Consider the following 16,714-nt stretch of genomic DNA (forward strand, 5'->3'; position numbering starts at 1 on the left):
GCATTATGAAACGAGGGAATTTCTATGTCTCTGGTGCGTCTTGGGCGAAGTTCCATGCTCGTTACCCTTAAGTTTCATTTGAAGAATTTTGGGCGGGTAGGGTGCGTGTTTACGAGCTTCAGAATTCCGATACGAAGCGTTTTTTTGCCGAGTTTCATCGTGATCCAGAGGAACATGCGAAGATCCTTGCTGACCGCGCGCTTCGTCGTGAAATAAAATGGATTCTCGATACTGATAGGCCGTATAGTGCTACCGCCGGCCTCTGTGAACCGAAACCGGAGCCGGTGGACGAAGAGCCCCTGTCACCGCATGAATTTATGTATCGTCGCAAAGGCATCTTCAACGAGAGCTCTAGTTAATTTGCGTTGCCCTCGATTTCAGGCTATGACTTCGAAGCGTTTCTTCGACGGACAGCCGAAGAAATAATAGACGTTGCGGTCCGCGAAGTTATATCTGAGGTGGACCGCATGGTCTTCGAGGAAGAAACCTCGGATGTAACAATGTAACTTATTGGTCTTCTCGCTTTTTTGCGAGGTGTCTTATTGTAACAAAAACAGATGTAATTGAAGTTTCTTATTTGTAAAATGGATGTATGCTGACTTCCCGTTTGTCCTTCGGCTGTGAATAGATGTATTATTGCGAAGCGCCACCCCCCCTTTGCGCGGGCGAGGGGACAAACGTATCTTGGTTCGTTCATCGACACCGGCGTCGTGCGCAAATTTGTTTTGCGAAGCGCCACCCCCCTTCGCTCGACTGGCAGGGATGATGAACTCGCGCAGCGGGTTTTAGCCCCTTCGGAACTTTGTTTTAGCCCCTTCGGCTCTTTAACTGGAGAAGGTCGCGGTTATCCTTCACCTTCCACGCAACAAGAGTTAGGGGACCTTCGGCTCTTTAGCCGGAGGGGTCGCGCCTAGCCTTCGGCTTTCGCGCGACAGGACTTTCCGCCTTAGGCTTTCGCACGTAAGGATTTTGTTAGGGGACCTTCGGCTCTTTAGCCGGAGAGGTCGCGCCTAGCCTTCGGCTTTCGTGCGACAGGACTTTCCGCCTTAGGCTTTTGCACGTAAGGACTTTGTTAGGGGACCTTCGGCTCTTTGGCCGGAGAGGTTCGCGCCGTGCCTTCGGCTTTCGCATGACAGGACTTTCCACCCTTCGCTTTCATGCGAAGGGATTTTTGTCAATTTCTTTGGAAGTGAAGCTGAGAGGAGCGAAGCCCCTAATCGGGATTGCACCTTGTGCTTACTTCTTTCAAACGTTATGGCTTGCACTTCGCGCCGATGACTCCCCTCTTCGCTTTGACGAAGAGAGATAGACGCTTCGGCACCTTTGCAGCGTGCCTATTCCTTCGAGACTCTTTTTGTGGGGGCCTTGTTTATATTTCACAAGGGGTTACATAGGGTTCCGTCTCGTTAAAAACCTCACACCTTCGGCGCCCGAGTGGACGCGCGATAGCTTCTCCCGTGAGGAAAAGAGTACGGGCCCTTCGGTACATTGTGCAGATTTACAAAAATGAGAAAAAGAAAAGTGCAAAAAAGAAAAATTTGCTCTACAAGCCCCTTCGGTTATTTCCCTCTAGTGGCTTTTACACAATTCCTACACATAGTACTTCTGTAGCATGTTCTTGTTCCACGAATAAGGGTCTTCGGTGCCTTCTAGCGTGCGGAGCCTGCAGGCCTCCGGCCTTGCCATGGATGCGACGATAAATGGGCCTTCCCACTTGCTATGCATCTTGCCTTTTTGCTTGGCCTTCGGTATTCTTCGAAGCACCAAGTCTTCTTCTTTGATGTCTCTGGGCTTCACCTTCTTGTTCTTCCACCTTCGTGTTTCTTCTTGATATCTTCCTAAGTTGATTGCTGCTTGTATCTTGCCAGCTTCGATTGTGTCGATTGAAGGCTTGATATCTTCTTCGATGTTGTCTGCCCCTTCGGCTGTTCTCCAAGATTTGAGCTTGACTTCCTCGGGTGTTACGGCTTCTTCTCCATACAGAAGCTTGAAAGGGGTGAACTTTGTGGTCCTGGACTCTGTTGTGTTATGAGACCATATGACCCTCGGTAGTTCATTCGTCCATTTCTCCTTCGGCAGCTCGGTGATGTTTTTCTTGATGCCTGCGAAGATAATGTTGTTGGCCCTTTCCACCGCGCTGTTGGACTGCTCGTGGTAGACCGATGCGAAGCATAAGTTGGTGCCAAGTTGAGTGGTGAACTCTCTGAAAGTTGCACAGTCAAACTGTTTGCCATTGTCCACTGTAACCTCCTTCGGGACCCCTAAGCGGCAGACGATGTTCTGCCAAAAGAATTTCTGTAGGGCTCCGGCCGTGATGTCCTTGAGTGCTTTGGCTTCGACCCATTTGGAAAAGTACTCTACCGCCACAGCGGCGTACTTGTAGTTTTCTGGAGCTGTAGGCAATGGTCCAACAATGTCAATACCCCATCGTGCGAGAGGCCATACTGGAGGTAGTAGCTGCACCTCGTCGGGTGGAAACTTGTTGTATGGAGCATTCTTTTGGCAATTTGGACATGTGCGAACCACATCGTGAGCGTCCGCCACAGCCGAGGGCCAGTAAAATCCTTCGCGGAAAGCTTTGCCTATCAGGGCCCTCGTTGCAATGTGTGAAGAACACATCCCTGCATGTATCTCTTCAAGCAGCTGTTTGTCCTCTTCGCGTGAGATGCACTTTAGGAGTGGTGCACAGACTCCCCCTCGGTATAACTCTTCGCCTATGATTTTGTAGTTCCTGGCCCGAAGTGCCATTCTCTTTTCTTCCTTTTCATCCTCCGGGACGAAGTGTCCGTGAAGGTAGGCCATGATTGCAGCCCTCCAGTCTTCGCTAGTTATGGCATTAATAAATTTGGCGGGTTCTTCGGCACAATTGACGGAGGCCTGCTTTAAGATTTCGAAGAACACATCTGGTGGTAAAGGATCGAACTGTGCTGCTGCCTTCGCCAGCTGATCAGCTTGCTTGTTCTTCATTCTAGAGAAACTGCGGATACTGAACCCGAGGAAGTATTTCTCCATGCTTCGCACTGCTGCCAAGTACTTCACCAACTCTGGCTTGAGAGCTCTGTTGGACTTGTTGATTTGGCCTGTGATCAACTCTGAATCTGACCTGATCGACAATCTTTGCGCGCCCAGCGCTCTTGCTTTACGAAGACCCAAGAGAAGGCCTTCGTACTCTGCGACATTGTTGGTGCATCCCTTGAAGTCAAGTCTGACTGTGTACTTCAGCTGTGTGCCCGAAGATGCTGTCAATATCTTCGAAGCTCCTGCTCCATCTCTCTGGTAAGCCCCATCGCACTCGAGCTGCCATATTGTTTCTATCTTCGGCTGTTCTTGCGAAGATGTAGCTGGGGTCCAGTCGGCGATGAAATCTGCCAAGACCTGCGATTTGATTGCTGACCTGGAGACAAAGTCAATGGTGTACTCGGCTAACTGCGTAGCCCATTTGCCTATTTTGTCGGAGGCTTCTCTGTTTTCAAACATGTCCCGCAGTGAAAAGGAGGTTGGGACCTTGATCTTGTGGCTCTGGAAGTAGTAGCGAAGCTTCCGTGCTGCCATGACCACCGCATATGCCATCTTCTCCATTTCTGAATACAGCAATTTTGACCCGTTTAGGACTTCGGAAATGAAGTATATAGGCACATGTGTCAATGCCCCTTCGATCGTGCGCTCTTCGACGAGAGCAGCACTTACGGCTGCGCCTGATGTGGAGATGTACAACATCAACTCCGCTTTCTCTGATGGACTGGACATGACTGCCAATTTTTCAATATATTGCTTTAGGTCTTCGAAAACCTTCGCCTGCTCTTCGCCCCATTCCATGTTGCCTGAGCCTTTCAGCGCCTTGAAAAATGGAAGGCACTTCTCCGCAGACTTTGATATGAATCGGTTAAGCGAAGCCAACCTGCCTGTTAACTTTTGCACACCCTTTCTTGTAGTTGGCGGCTTCATCCGCCTGATGGCTTCTATCTTCTCCGAATTTGCCTCAATTCCCCTTTCGGTGATCATGCATCCCAATAATTTGTCTCTTCGGACTCCGAAGACGCATTTCTCCATGTTCAGTTTCAAGCCATGATGGCAAAGGTTCGCGAATGTTTCGCGAAGGTCTTAGATATGATCCTCCTTCTTCTTGCTTCGGACAACCACATCGTCGACATATGCGGAGATGTTTCTCTCCAGTTGATCTCCCAGTACTTTCTTGATCATTCTGTTAAAAGTGCATCCGGCATTACGGAGGCCTTCTGGCATTCTTACATAGCAATATGTCCCGAAGGGGGTGGTGAAACAGGTCTTTTCTTCGACTGCCTTGTTCATGAATATCTGGTGATAACCTGAGAAACAGTCCAACATGCTGAGCATCTCCGAGCAAGCTGCTGCATCGACCAGGGTGTCAATTCGTGGTAGTGGGTATTCATCCTTCGGGCACGCCTTGTTCAAGATTGTGAAGTCAATGCATATTCGCCACTTCCTGTTCTTCTTCAGCACCATGACAACATTTACTAGCCACTCCGGGTACTGGACTTCGCGGATAACGCTCGCGTCCAGCAATTTTTGTAATTCGGCCTGAGCCGCTTTCTGCCTTTCTTCGGACATTGTCTTTTGGCCCTGCTTTTGCCTTCGGGTTCACCCTGAGCTCATGCTCGATGACCTCTCGACTGACCCCTCACAGATCCGAAGAGGACCAAGCAAACACATCTTTATTGTTGCGGAGAAACTGTATAAGCCTGGCCTCCTCGGCCTCTTCAAGCCCTTTTTCGATGATCACCATTCGGTCGGGCACATCTTCGCACAATGGCACCTTCTTCGCGTGTTCCGCCGGGGATACTCCCCCTGACTTTTCTGGCTCTTCGCTGCTTGCAGCCTCATTGTCCTCATCTGGTGTTTCAATGATATGGACATTCTTGTTTGCGGTTGATGCATTGTCTTCGCATCTTCTTGCTTCTTCCTGGTTGCCGAAGACTGTGACAATTCCTCCGGCCGAAGGCAGCTTCATGCATAGATACGACTGATGGATTACTGCTGCGAATTTGACCAAGGTGTTGCGGCCGAAGATGACGTTGTAGGGGTAGTTATTGTCGATGACATCGAAGGTTATTGCTTCGGTTCTCTGTGCTGCACCTTCGCCGAACGTGACGTTGAGCTCTATCTTTTCAAGAGCTTCGATTCTCTTGCCTCCGAAGCCAATGAGCGGATACTGTGACTTCTGCAATGCTTTTTCTGTGAAACCCATTTTGGCGAAGCACTGCCACACGAGGATATCTGCAGAGCTGCCATTGTCCACCAAGATTCTCCCTACATCGTTCCCTGTGAAGTGCATTGAATTCATGCCGATGTTTGCCCTTATGACGAGGGGGTCATTATGTGGGTAATGCTGCAGCCGAAGGTCTGCCTGCGTGAAAGATATTGAGACATGCGACCAAATTGTTCGGAAGCATCTGCCTTCACTCACATGAGAGACAGTTCTGAAGTATTCTTTGCGTTGCCTCTTCGTCTCCAACACTGGTCCGTTTGACCCTCCGGAGATGGCATTGACGATGTTAACCCTGCTGCCGAAGGGCGCGTCGCTTGCTCGCTCTGGTATCTGCCCTAGCTCGAGTTCGGAGGTGGGGGTAAACTTGTCGGGTCGTAAGACTGTGGCGTGGAGCTCCTCGGCCATGTCTGGCTGTACTGCGGAGGTGGTAGCATTAGTACTGATTGTTGCGGATGTGATGCATACGGTAGCGGATTGTAGTTGAAGACCGGGTATGAGACCGACCAATTTGGCGTAGGAGCCCAAGTGTTTGCCGGCGTCGAAGACTGTGGTGGCAACTGCGAGGTATGATTAACTGGCTTCGCTGGCTGGGAATTCTGCCGATCAAACTCTTCTTTTCTTTCAATGGTGAAAGGGCATTCATTTGTCCAATGGCATTTGTCCTTGCCGTGGAAAAACAGAATGTAATTTTCTCTCTTCGACCGCCGCTGTCTCTTCGGCCTTTGTTGTGTCGTTCTTCGCGATGGTGACGATCATCGCGGTTGGACCTTTCTTCGTGGCGGTCTCTGTCGCCTTTCCCCATGGTGTCTGGACTCTCGGGGTTCTTCTTCAGATACATTGTTCACTGTTCTTTTCTGCTTCAACTCATCTGCGTGCCACGATTTTGAATGGGACCTCTCACTGCTTCGTCACTTCTTCTGCTCGTTCTTCTCCTCGAGCCTTCTTCTCTTCGCACGGTTGGATATGCAATACTCTTGCATTATCTCGAACAGCTTCGTTACTCTCTTCGGCTTACGCCGGGATATGTATTCTCCGCATGGTCCTAGGTTGATCCCCTTTACCACCGAATCGATGATGCTCTGGTCGGCGACATTTGGTGCTCTTGCGCGAAGCTTCATGACACTCTGAAGATATTCCTGCAAGGTCATGCTTCCTTGCCTGAGATCGTGAAAATCACATGATGTGACTTCGTCGGGCCTCACGGCGTGTAAACTTGCACATAGTTAAAGCGAAGCTGCTTCCAAGACAGAATGGTTCCTGGTGGAATGTTTGTATACCATCGCTGCGCCAAGCCCTTCAATGCGAGGACGAGCGCCTTCGCTTTACACGCAGTACCTCCTCCTGATGCTTCTATGGTGGCTTCGTATTTGAGGAGGAACTCTTCGGGATCTGACTCCCCATCGAACTGTGGCAATATTGCAGGGTTGAGGCGATGAGGCCACTGCACCTCCTCCAGCTCTTCGGACAATGGTGATATTCGTTGATGCCTTCTTCGGTATTGCTCTTCGCCGTCCGACTCAGAACGGTCAGAGATCTCTTCGACCGGTACGAACCTCGGGCGGAACCTTGGTGGTTCTTGTTGCCGCGGGTTGACCACAATCATCTCCTTCTGCGGTGGTGGTGGTGCCTGCAATTTCTCGAGCTGCAGCCGTTGTGCACGGAGGTTCTCCTGCAGTGCCTTGCAGCAAAGCTCCTCCTTCTTCAACTTGTAGTACTGCTCTTGACGCTCTGCTTCGGTGAGCATGGTCTCCTTCCCCTTCGCTCTTGTTATCATCTGTCGCTCCGAAGGCTCTGCTTCCAAAGCCTGCTGCTGAGCTCTTCGTGCCTCTTCGATGCGGGCGTCGATGCGACGCATCGCCGCGATATCTTCGGCTGAGACGCCGATGTCCAGAAGGTTGACTTCGAGCTGGCCATCTGCGACTATGTTGACGGAGACGCCGTCGCTGGTGGTCCTGTTTGCCTGCGTTGCCGCCACTTCGCCCTGCGAAGGTGTTGCCGTGGTCGTCGTCGCTGTGTCCTCCGAAGTGGCTCCGGTGGTTCCCTTCTTCTTCGTCGCCGCCATGTGGTGTATCGAACCGACGGGTGGACGCCAAACTGTTGGTGGAGAGTGTCTCCGGAACGGACGAACACCACAACAGTAATGGACAAACACACAATTCGGGCAGTAAATATTCTCTCTCTATTCAATGTGTCCCATCAATGAACATTACAAGAGATATTTATAGGTGGTGTTATGCATCTCGTGTACAATTACCCTTTTACATCCTTACAACGGTCATATTCTCGAAATATTCCTAGACGTACACGTAATTTACCTGTTATAATATAATATGAGTGCGCTACAGCTCAGCAGTGGGCCCACAACCCTAGGTAGTCATCTTCGTCCTGACTGACGAAGATCACGGGGTCTGCTGCTTAATCCTCGCCACGATACTTGCGTCGCCATATCTTCGCGTGTCCTCGTCTTCCGGACCGAGGATAAGCGACATCTTCGTTCGCTCCTAGCGTTGGCTTCGGTGTTCATTAACGCCTTGTCTTCGCGGATCTTCGGCGCCTGGGCCGAAGGTGGTGTCCCCAACACGGAGGTGCACTTGCGGGCGAAGCCCGGAGCTGACGCCGTTGCCCGAGGTTGAGACCTGCCGCCGATCGAAGCCCGGGCTGCAGGAGGACGGAGGTACGTAGAGGTGCCAGTCTGCCACCGAAGCCCGAGATCCCCCCGCCGTTCCCGAGAGTTCCACTTCCGAGTGCCGGCGGAAGGAACAATGGAACGCGGGAGAGGCGGGGTCCGACGGCGACGCTACTCCATTAACACGCGCGGTCAAGATCGACGGCGGCGCGGAGGCCGCGTCCACCGCCGGCCGCCGCGGAGCGCCCCGCGCGCGTCGTATCATCTTCATCCTCGTCCGGCCACGGGCGAGCCATCCCGATGCTACCTTCGACTGGTTCGCGAACCCCGGCAAAAATCATCTGGATGCCAATTCTGCAGCAAGGGATGGTCGGATGGTTCCATAATGAAAAACTCGCTCAGGTACGGTCGGATGCAATACGCGGCCTCCACGATGGCGATGCCGAACGATGCAGGGCGCTCGACGGCTCCCTGAGCGTACCTGTCCTGCACACGACGTCCACCGGGCGCGTACCTGCCGGTGCCAGAACACAAGCTGCCCGGAGGTGCACCTGCCGCCGTTCCCCCGAGGTCGACCTGCCGTCGAAGCCCGAGATCCCCGCCGTTCCCGAGTTCTTCCACTTCCGCGATCAGGAAGATCGCATGATTTTGTCATCAGAGACCACGAGCCTCTCCACAGAAGCCGGAAAACAACATCGTTTCCCACGAGCGAGTCAGCAGCCAAGACCTCAAAAGCAAAGACCACATGTACAGTACAGAGCACAGTCCATAATTTTGCAGACAACAAACTCGCCCCCGTCGCTTCTACAACCCAAGTTCTGGGTGCCAAACACCCCCCCCCCCCCCCCCCCCCACACACACACATCTTCAACGCACACACAAGTACCGACTACCCAGCACAAGCACTTCTAATTCAACAGCAGTTCAGAGCACAAACTGCGATCCTCACCGCTCCACCACAATCACGCGCCAAACCACGCCCCCGACCTGACGCTACGTCTCCGGTGGCCTGATCCAACGATTTCAGTAGGCGTGGTTGGAGAGGATGGCTCGCCCGGCGCGGTGTGGGTGGAGCGCGCAGGCGCAATGCACGGAGGTGAGGCTGAGGCAGCCGCTGATGTTGAGCGAGTGCCGCTCCGGGCACGTGTGCAGCGCCGGGAACGAGTCGCACACCGCCTGCACAGCAGGCGGGGTCAGCGCCGTGCACTGGCTGATGTTCAGGCTCGCCAGGCCATCCCAGTCATTGCCGCCGCCGCCCCTCGCCGCGTCCCAGCCCCGGCCCTGGCTCCTCACGCGGCCGTTTGCTGCCAGCGAGTACATGGCACGGTCCGTGATGTTCTGGCAGTAGTACAGCCCCAGGGACCGCAGGTGAGGGCAGCGGTTCGCCAGTGCAACCACACTCTCATCTTCATACAATCAAGCAAGAGTTCAAATCAATAAACCAGCAAAGTCGTGCACAAATTCAAATCAATCGAACAAAATAACATAAACTTGGAAGAATTACTACCTGTTATGAGAACACAACCACACAAGTCCACAGCCCTGAGTTCAGGGCACCCTGACGCCAAGCTGGTCACTCCCTTGTCGGTGATGCTATCGCACCAGCCCAGGTTCAACGATTGCAGCTGGCCACAGTTACAGGCGATGGCCTGCAGCGTCAAAGCAGCAGAGGCTCAATACAAGCCCAGGAAAACAATGCTGCAGCAACAGAAGTACCTGAAGTGCTCTGTCAGAAGCTGCCCTCACACACCCGCACAGATTCAGGCATTTTAGGCTCTTGCACTGGCTACTGAGGAACACTAAAGCAGCATCGTTGAAATTGGAGCACCCGCTGATGTTGAGCCTTGTGAGGTGAGGGCATCCATGCGCTACAGCGTACAAGGACCGGTCACTAAGCCGGAAGCTTCTGCTGAGATCCAGCTCGCGCAGATCATGACAGTAGTTTGCCACAGCCTCAACACTGCTGTCTTCAAGCTGAGGCTTGATCTGCCGTAGAGATAGAACTTGCAGCTTTGTGAATTTGTGAGCCAGGGATATCACTAAGTCATTCATGTGATCTCGGCACCTGAAGAGCAGCAGCAGCAATATTTGTGCCAAACAACAAAAAAAAAACAAGATTATTTGATGCATAGCAATATCTCCTAAAAAATTAAAACAGATTACAGAATTAGAAAAGTTCTGCTGCAAACATTATGATCATATATTCATATTCAGGTTTAAAACACCCAGGAAATTGAATACAGCTTAACAACTAATGGACTACTGTACCCAAAATCCATGGTATGGGAACATCTCAATTTTTAAAGCATGATATTTGATTCCGAAGATAAGACATGTCAAACTAAAATGGACATGTCTGAAAGAAAAATTTCTTACCATGAGAGTGAAAGATTTGCAACTCCCCAACCTAACGCATCGCGCCATCCTGTGCATACACCGGAGGCCACGATGACCATCCTATCATCTCCGACTATTGACATAATCCGCAGGAGCAGCTCCATGGGGAGGTCTTTCCAATCTGTCAAGCTGATTTCAGTGCCACCATTCTGAGCCTGCCTAATCTCGACGCCACCAGAAACCATAAGAGTATCGAACGAATTGCTCAATTCTCCGCTCAGTGGCTTCACACTATCCATAATTTGGCCCCTCAAAGATAATTTGCAGAGCTGATCCTTCTCTATGAATTAAAAAGCAACCTACACCTGCAATCATAACAACACTATTAAGAGATCTGGTGACCTACCCTGAACTTGTCATAGAATATTTACAAGCTAAGAAAGCTGAAATTAGCAGTAACTTAGTAATAGATGCTTGCAGAAGAACTGCTGCAAGATGCAGTATAAAGTACTTCAATGGTAAGGTGACAGTATTCCGCTTATCTACTAAACAAACCAAGCTAAACCAAAAGGGAATAACATTAACACGCAGATACAAGCTTGCACGCCTAAGAAATGATTAAGGATCTAAACATCGATTACTCAATAACCGAGATCTTCAGGAGAGCACTTCTGAAATTTTGTAAAACTAGAAGAAGCAAACTTATTATAAATAGTTATACATAGGATGGCAATCTTCGGGTGGAGATCTCCTAACACCCACACGAAGCGCGCAAAGAGTGTGTTCGTCGCAATCTGCGACCGTTCAGTCTAAGATGGGTTCGCTCTGAAGCCCATTGAAAGCAAGCCTGAACCGCATCAAGCTAAAATGTAGAAGAAACGGCAAGTGTAAGGCAGCACGGCATAGGAAAGGGGCATAGGAAAGGTACCGAAATTTTCGGCAAAAACATGGGAGGCGTGCTTGGCAACACAAGCCAAGGTTCGGATGGTTGGAGCCTGGGAAAAGTAAATCCGGTCACGGCCATCGATAAATCCCAAATCCCTGGTGGCAAATCCGATGCAGATAGCATCCGCTCAGCACACAGGGACCCACTGCAAGTATCCGGATGGAAGGAATATCCAGGAAAACAACTCCAAATCCCCCGGCGCTGCAGACTTGCAGTAGCTTTCGCGCACAGACAGCAACAGAAAAGACCACGCGATGCTACGGGTAAAAACTGAAAACCACGGATGGATTCAACCAGGAGTAGCTAGCTCAGAAGGCGATCTCAGTATCAGGAGCAGACCAGGCAACGAATCGCGAAACAGAACCAAGCGATCCCGAATTTTCCGCAGCAGAGAGGAAGGGACGCGAGCTTGCTGTCTGCTCACCTAGTCGTCCGAGGATCGAAGAGAGCGCTGGAGAGCGCAAATCTCCACCCCGCAAAATCGCGGCGGAGAAGGGTCGCGAAGAAGATACTACTAGTTGTTTTAAGTCGCAGTTAAGAACAGGCGACTGCCTTGGGACGGGGCACGGCGGGGGGTTCTAATAGCAGGCGGAGGCGGCCGGCGGGTGACGTGGCGGGCGGGCGGGCGGGCGGAGGCGGCGGGGCCGGGGCCGGGGCACGTGTGCGGTGGCGTCGAGAAGGCTACGGCTGGGGGGACGCGGGAGTTTACGCTTACACCCCTCGTTTTCGTGTGCTGCGGATGCGGGGACGGGAAAACGGGAGGAGAGCGCTGTCCGCTGTCCGGTCCCGCCGCCGCAGGAAGGAAAACGGAAGGAAGGAAACGTCTGGAAGGGCTAGGGATGGATCTAAACATCCGAATTCTTAGAACAAATTTGATATTTTAAAATAGATATGCTTAAAATTTTATGCTAATCTTTTTTTATAATATCAAGCATATTATTACACATAAGAATAAAATTTTGTATAAATTTTTTTATGTATTATTTGCTCCCTACAATTAAAAAGGTGAAAAAAGATTCGTATCCGTATCCGATCCGTATTCGAATTTTTATATCTATTATTTGAGAATATATATGATAAATTTGAGGTTTAGTTTTTTTGAATCTTTACAAGATCAATGTTAAGTACAAGACTATGAATTTACATAGTAAATTCTACATCTTATTTGTTCATAATCGAAGAAAAATGATCAAAAATCTGACATTCGAATAGACATCCGAATCCATCCTTAGGAAGGGCTCGGTTGCTCCGCGGGCTTGCCGTTGGTTTCCAAGGCCCCGGGCTGGGGGCCCAGGTGAAACGGCGAAGGGCCGGGCCGTGCATGGATGGGCTGGACTGGTTTGTGTTTCCCTCGTGACAGCCAGAGCGTCTGATGAAAGCTCTCGTCCTCGAATGTATTTTGTTTTCTTTCAAGGGTGTCTTTGTAAGTGTTGGGTTGTAAACCATCAGACTTTTTAATGAAATATAAATCCGGTTTTTCAAAGAGCGTCTGATGAAATCATAGATACTCTCCGATAACCCCCTCAAAAAAGAAAAATATCTTGCTAAAAAAACATGCTCTCCGATACGAACAGTTTGATATTTTGCTTTTCTTTTCAAAAAAAATATTTTGCTTTACTTCGCGACTTGGATGGTCTATTTTATGGTATTAAATATTTAACCTCTGTCCCAATTGAGCTTCGAGTTACCATTATCTTTCTTAGGTAGGCATTAAAAACTTTGATACTCGTATATTACACCGCCTCTTTTCTCGAGACGACATTTAAAGTGACACATGGTATCCTCACCTCTTAGGGCAATTATATTGCTACTACTACACGTTAGCGGTTTTGTTGGTTGTTTCGTACAGTTCTGTCGGGTACCACGATTCCATCCTAATCGGGGTATTAAGATCACCTTGAAAACGCAAACAAATATTAGGCAACTGAGCCAACGAAGGCACACGGCCTCTTTCCAATCTGGAAGAAAGGAAAGGACTCAAGGAAGCCCAGCACATGGCCCATCCGCACCCCCCTCGGACTTGCGGAGTGATCTCCGTCTCGCTCGAGGGCTCTCATCGAGATCCTCGACTGCGCCCCCGCGTCTCCGCCTCGCTCGAGGGTAGCGAACCTACCCTCGAGTGGGCAAAACATCTCCGCCTCGCTCGAGGGTGGCGAACCTACCCTCAAGCAGGACAAATCATCTCCGCCTCGCTCGAGGCCGCCCCTCGACGTAAAGGACAAACGACCCTTCCGCTCACCCGCCCGTCGTACGGAGGCATTAAATGCCAACCACTCCTCCACAGCACCCGGGACAGACGGCGTCAGGCCGCCATTCCCCACAATTGCTGTGACCGGAGTCCCGTCCGCCAACTCCGGTCACTGCTCCGCCATCCCGGACGCTGTGGCAGCACTGTGGAACCTGCGACGCGGGACGAGATGTGCTCGGCACAGCTCCCGTTACTATTCTGCCAACTCCGCCTGTCCGGACTCCACCTCACCACACGTATGGCCCCGGGCCCGCCCCCCTGCTCGGGAAGGGGTCCGGCGTCGCCACGTGCCCCTCAAGGAAGGACGCTCGGTGCTAGCAGCCGGAGGCCCGGACCTCCCCCTCGAGGGGTCCGGGATCTCCATGTGACTCCTGGACCTCCTTAGTGCACACGCCAGCACTCCGTCCAGGAGGGTCCGGGACCGCCGCGTGCCCTGCTACCGCTTCTGCACGTATATATGCAAGACCCTGACCTGCAAGGCCCACGGAACGCCACCACGCCACGTTAGGAAGACTGTACACCCTACAGCGACGACCACGCCGCCTGCTGGGGCTGGCAGGACGCCGGCGCGATCTCCGCAAGACCAAGGACGATATCCAGGGCGACTGCCACGCCCGACGTCATGCCCCACAGTGTACTTCCTACAGTATTCGACCACTGCACCCCCGTGATTCGGGGAAAAACGACGACTTCCACGTTCCCCTGCGCATGTACACCGTCCCTCCTTGTGACTATAAAAGGTGGAGGCGGGCTTCCTTTAAGGGGGATCGTCGTCACCTTAGTCCACGTCCTTGACATCGCACACTCAGCACCACTGAGCACCCGATATTGGCACTCGCCTCAATCGACTTCTCCTTCTAGCAGAGACCTGGGAGCTTCCCTCCCTCTCTCGCCTCGCCTGTACCCCCTACTACAGGCACCTCCGGTGCAAGATAATACAGTGCCTTCGCACACACCCTTGCTGGACGTACGGCCCCGCGGCCGGAACCAGGATAAACCCGTGCATTACTGTGTTGTCTCTTGCATCAACATCTGGGGCGAGGAAACACGCAGCATTACTAGTTGGGATCCGGACCGCCGGGTCAGGACACCTACAAGTTCCACGTAGGATTTTTTTATGATGCGGATCAGAGAAGGAGAGGAGAGAGAATGATGTGGTACAATCGTCTCATAATGCTAAAATAAGGATTATGAAACCATTTTTAACCATAGTATGAGCTGTTGTCATACTACTCAGAATATTCCTTTTTTCATTCCACAAATTAAGCGATATAGTATAATACGAGAAAAAAAATGACAACCTATTGTAGAGGTTGTTTGTTATATCAATATACTTGCTCTATTATGCGTGGCCAGGTGGATTGGGCATGATGGACCGCACTAGGCACGGGACTAAAAGGACAATAACCCAACTCGACCGGGTTGCGGCACGGTTGTTGTGTCGTACATAGGGAGACCAGACACAACATGACTAATGAACTTGACACAGTTAAACATGGCAACAGTCCGCAACCTACTTGTTTATATACTTCTGGCCTGCTTTTTCAAACCTAAATCTTCTTCCTCCATTTCCTACCAGTCGAATGCCACCTTTCCCCTCCCTCCGTCTCTCCTGCGCGCCTTCCCTCCCCGCTATCCCCACGTCATGCCTCCCGCCACCCCACTGGCTTCCCTTCTTGCGTGTTGTCCTTGCTGCACCCGATGGCTTCCTTGCTTTGTCAGCTACCGCTGTCCAACTCCACTCCACGCATCACGCGTCGTCGCCGTCGTGCCCGCTGGCTTCCCCTCGCCTCCGCCGCCACCATGCTCGTGCGCCACCGCTTGGGTAGACACGGAGCCGCCGGGGCAACCGTGCCCATGCATCATGCCAGCACGGCACGATGGCGAGCCAATTGTGTCATATCTGAGCCGACGAGACAGCACGCAATGCCGACACGACATGACTAAACTTTATTGTCTAATCGTGCCATGTTGTGTCGTATCATGGGGCTCGTTTCGCCAACTATACATCTTATCTTGATCGAGCTTAGTGTCCTCGTTATCACCGTTACGTAATTCTTCAAAACACTGACCTGTAATTGTACAGCCAAAATGATGTCCATATAACCTAAAGCGGAGGCCACCCGAAGAGCCGTCTAAATTCAATGAACTGAGTCCAGACTGCATGAGGCCAATCATACCTTGGGTCGATTGATTGATCGGTTGAGCCAAAAGACACCGGCAGTTCCATCCTGCTCCCTAGTGGCCACTGTCACTCGCCACTCACTGGCCACTGCCTCAGCTAATTGGTTAGCATGTCCTTGCCAATCAGAACTATTCCAAAAAGATTGTCAGAATAACTTATTTAAAGCAGGACTGATTTTGTCTGCAAATGCTCGTCGTTTTGATCATTTACAGGATAAATTTCCAACTAACATAAAAAAAGCATATTATTGCTTGATTCGTCGGTGTTAAAGGCGACGCTAGGGAGAGGAATGCAGAAAAATAAAAACAATTAAAAGAAAGTAATTTCACTGACAATCCGAGTACATTATATTGCACTGATACCTCCGGATCGAAACACTGCCGCGCGCGAAATGGGTTCGCAATACATGCTACTGCCAGCGCACTTTGTCTCCTGCACTGGCTATGCATGAACCTAGCCACGAACCTAGCCCAGATTGGCTTTATTTCACCAGCAGCTCGATCTCAAAAGGCTGGACAGGCAAGAACGTACAAAGCCAACGTGCTGATAAACAACAAGATCGCCAGCATCGTAGAAAAACAGTAAATGAGCGAACCAAATTGCATGGCGTCTTTTCGTGCGAGATGAGACGCCGGCATGCCTTGCCTCGCGGTCTTTGTTCGGAGAGAGAGAGAGAGAGAGAGAGAGAGAGAGAGAGAGAGAGAGAGAGAGAGAGAGAGAGAGAGAGAGAGATAGAGAGAGAGAGAGAGATGCGGTCTTCGAGTATGCACTATTGCTCAAGGGGCTGGATGTTCTGCTTAATTACTTTTCTCGATCAGGCTGCAGAAAACAACGGTTCTCTCTCTTTTATCTTTATTATCGTGACCAGCGGCGGGATGGTTATCTTCCGGCGTCATTCAGCGATTTGACTAGTTTGGACGTCCTAGCCGTCAACCGTGTCTAGCTGATTTCCGTAGAAAACACGTCCAGTAGTTGACAGATGGATAATGTAACTCACTCATTCTCAATAAGCAATTAATTAAATGGAAGGAGTGGATCTGCTTGCTTAATCAGACCGGGGCACTTCATCCTTTAGTTGAATTCCCTTCGACTCGATTTTTGGTGCATGTTTTTTCTTGACATTGCAA

At 51.0% G+C, this 16,714-nt stretch overlaps 1 protein-coding gene across 2 annotated transcripts; it reads right to left on the reverse strand.

Annotated features, from left to right (window-relative positions):
* Positions 1–8,594: 8,594 nt before the first annotated feature.
* Positions 8,595–11,732, reverse strand: LOC120708879 (F-box protein SKP2A-like). Of its 2 annotated transcripts, XM_039994304.1 has the most exons (6): positions 11,579–11,704; positions 10,598–10,615; positions 10,248–10,548; positions 9,588–9,936; positions 9,379–9,520; positions 8,595–9,277 (listed from the first exon to the last, which is right to left on the reverse strand). In XM_039994304.1, the coding sequence occupies exons 3-6, from the start codon at positions 10,505–10,507 to the stop codon at positions 8,895–8,897; spliced, it is 1,134 nt and encodes a 377-aa protein (XP_039850238.1). In that variant the 5' UTR covers positions 10,508–10,548; positions 10,598–10,615; positions 11,579–11,704; the 3' UTR covers positions 8,595–8,894. The 2 variants fall into 2 exon arrangements, with proteins under 2 accessions (XP_039850238.1, XP_039850237.1); XM_039994303.1 differs by lacking the exon at positions 10,598–10,615 and having other exon boundaries at positions 10,248–10,573; positions 11,579–11,732.
* Between the last annotated feature and the right edge of the window lie 4,982 nt (positions 11,733–16,714).

Source organism: Panicum virgatum, chromosome 5K, assembly GCF_016808335.1.
Source record: "Panicum virgatum strain AP13 chromosome 5K, P.virgatum_v5, whole genome shotgun sequence".
Lineage (NCBI taxonomy): Eukaryota > Viridiplantae > Streptophyta > Magnoliopsida > Poales > Poaceae > Panicum > Panicum virgatum.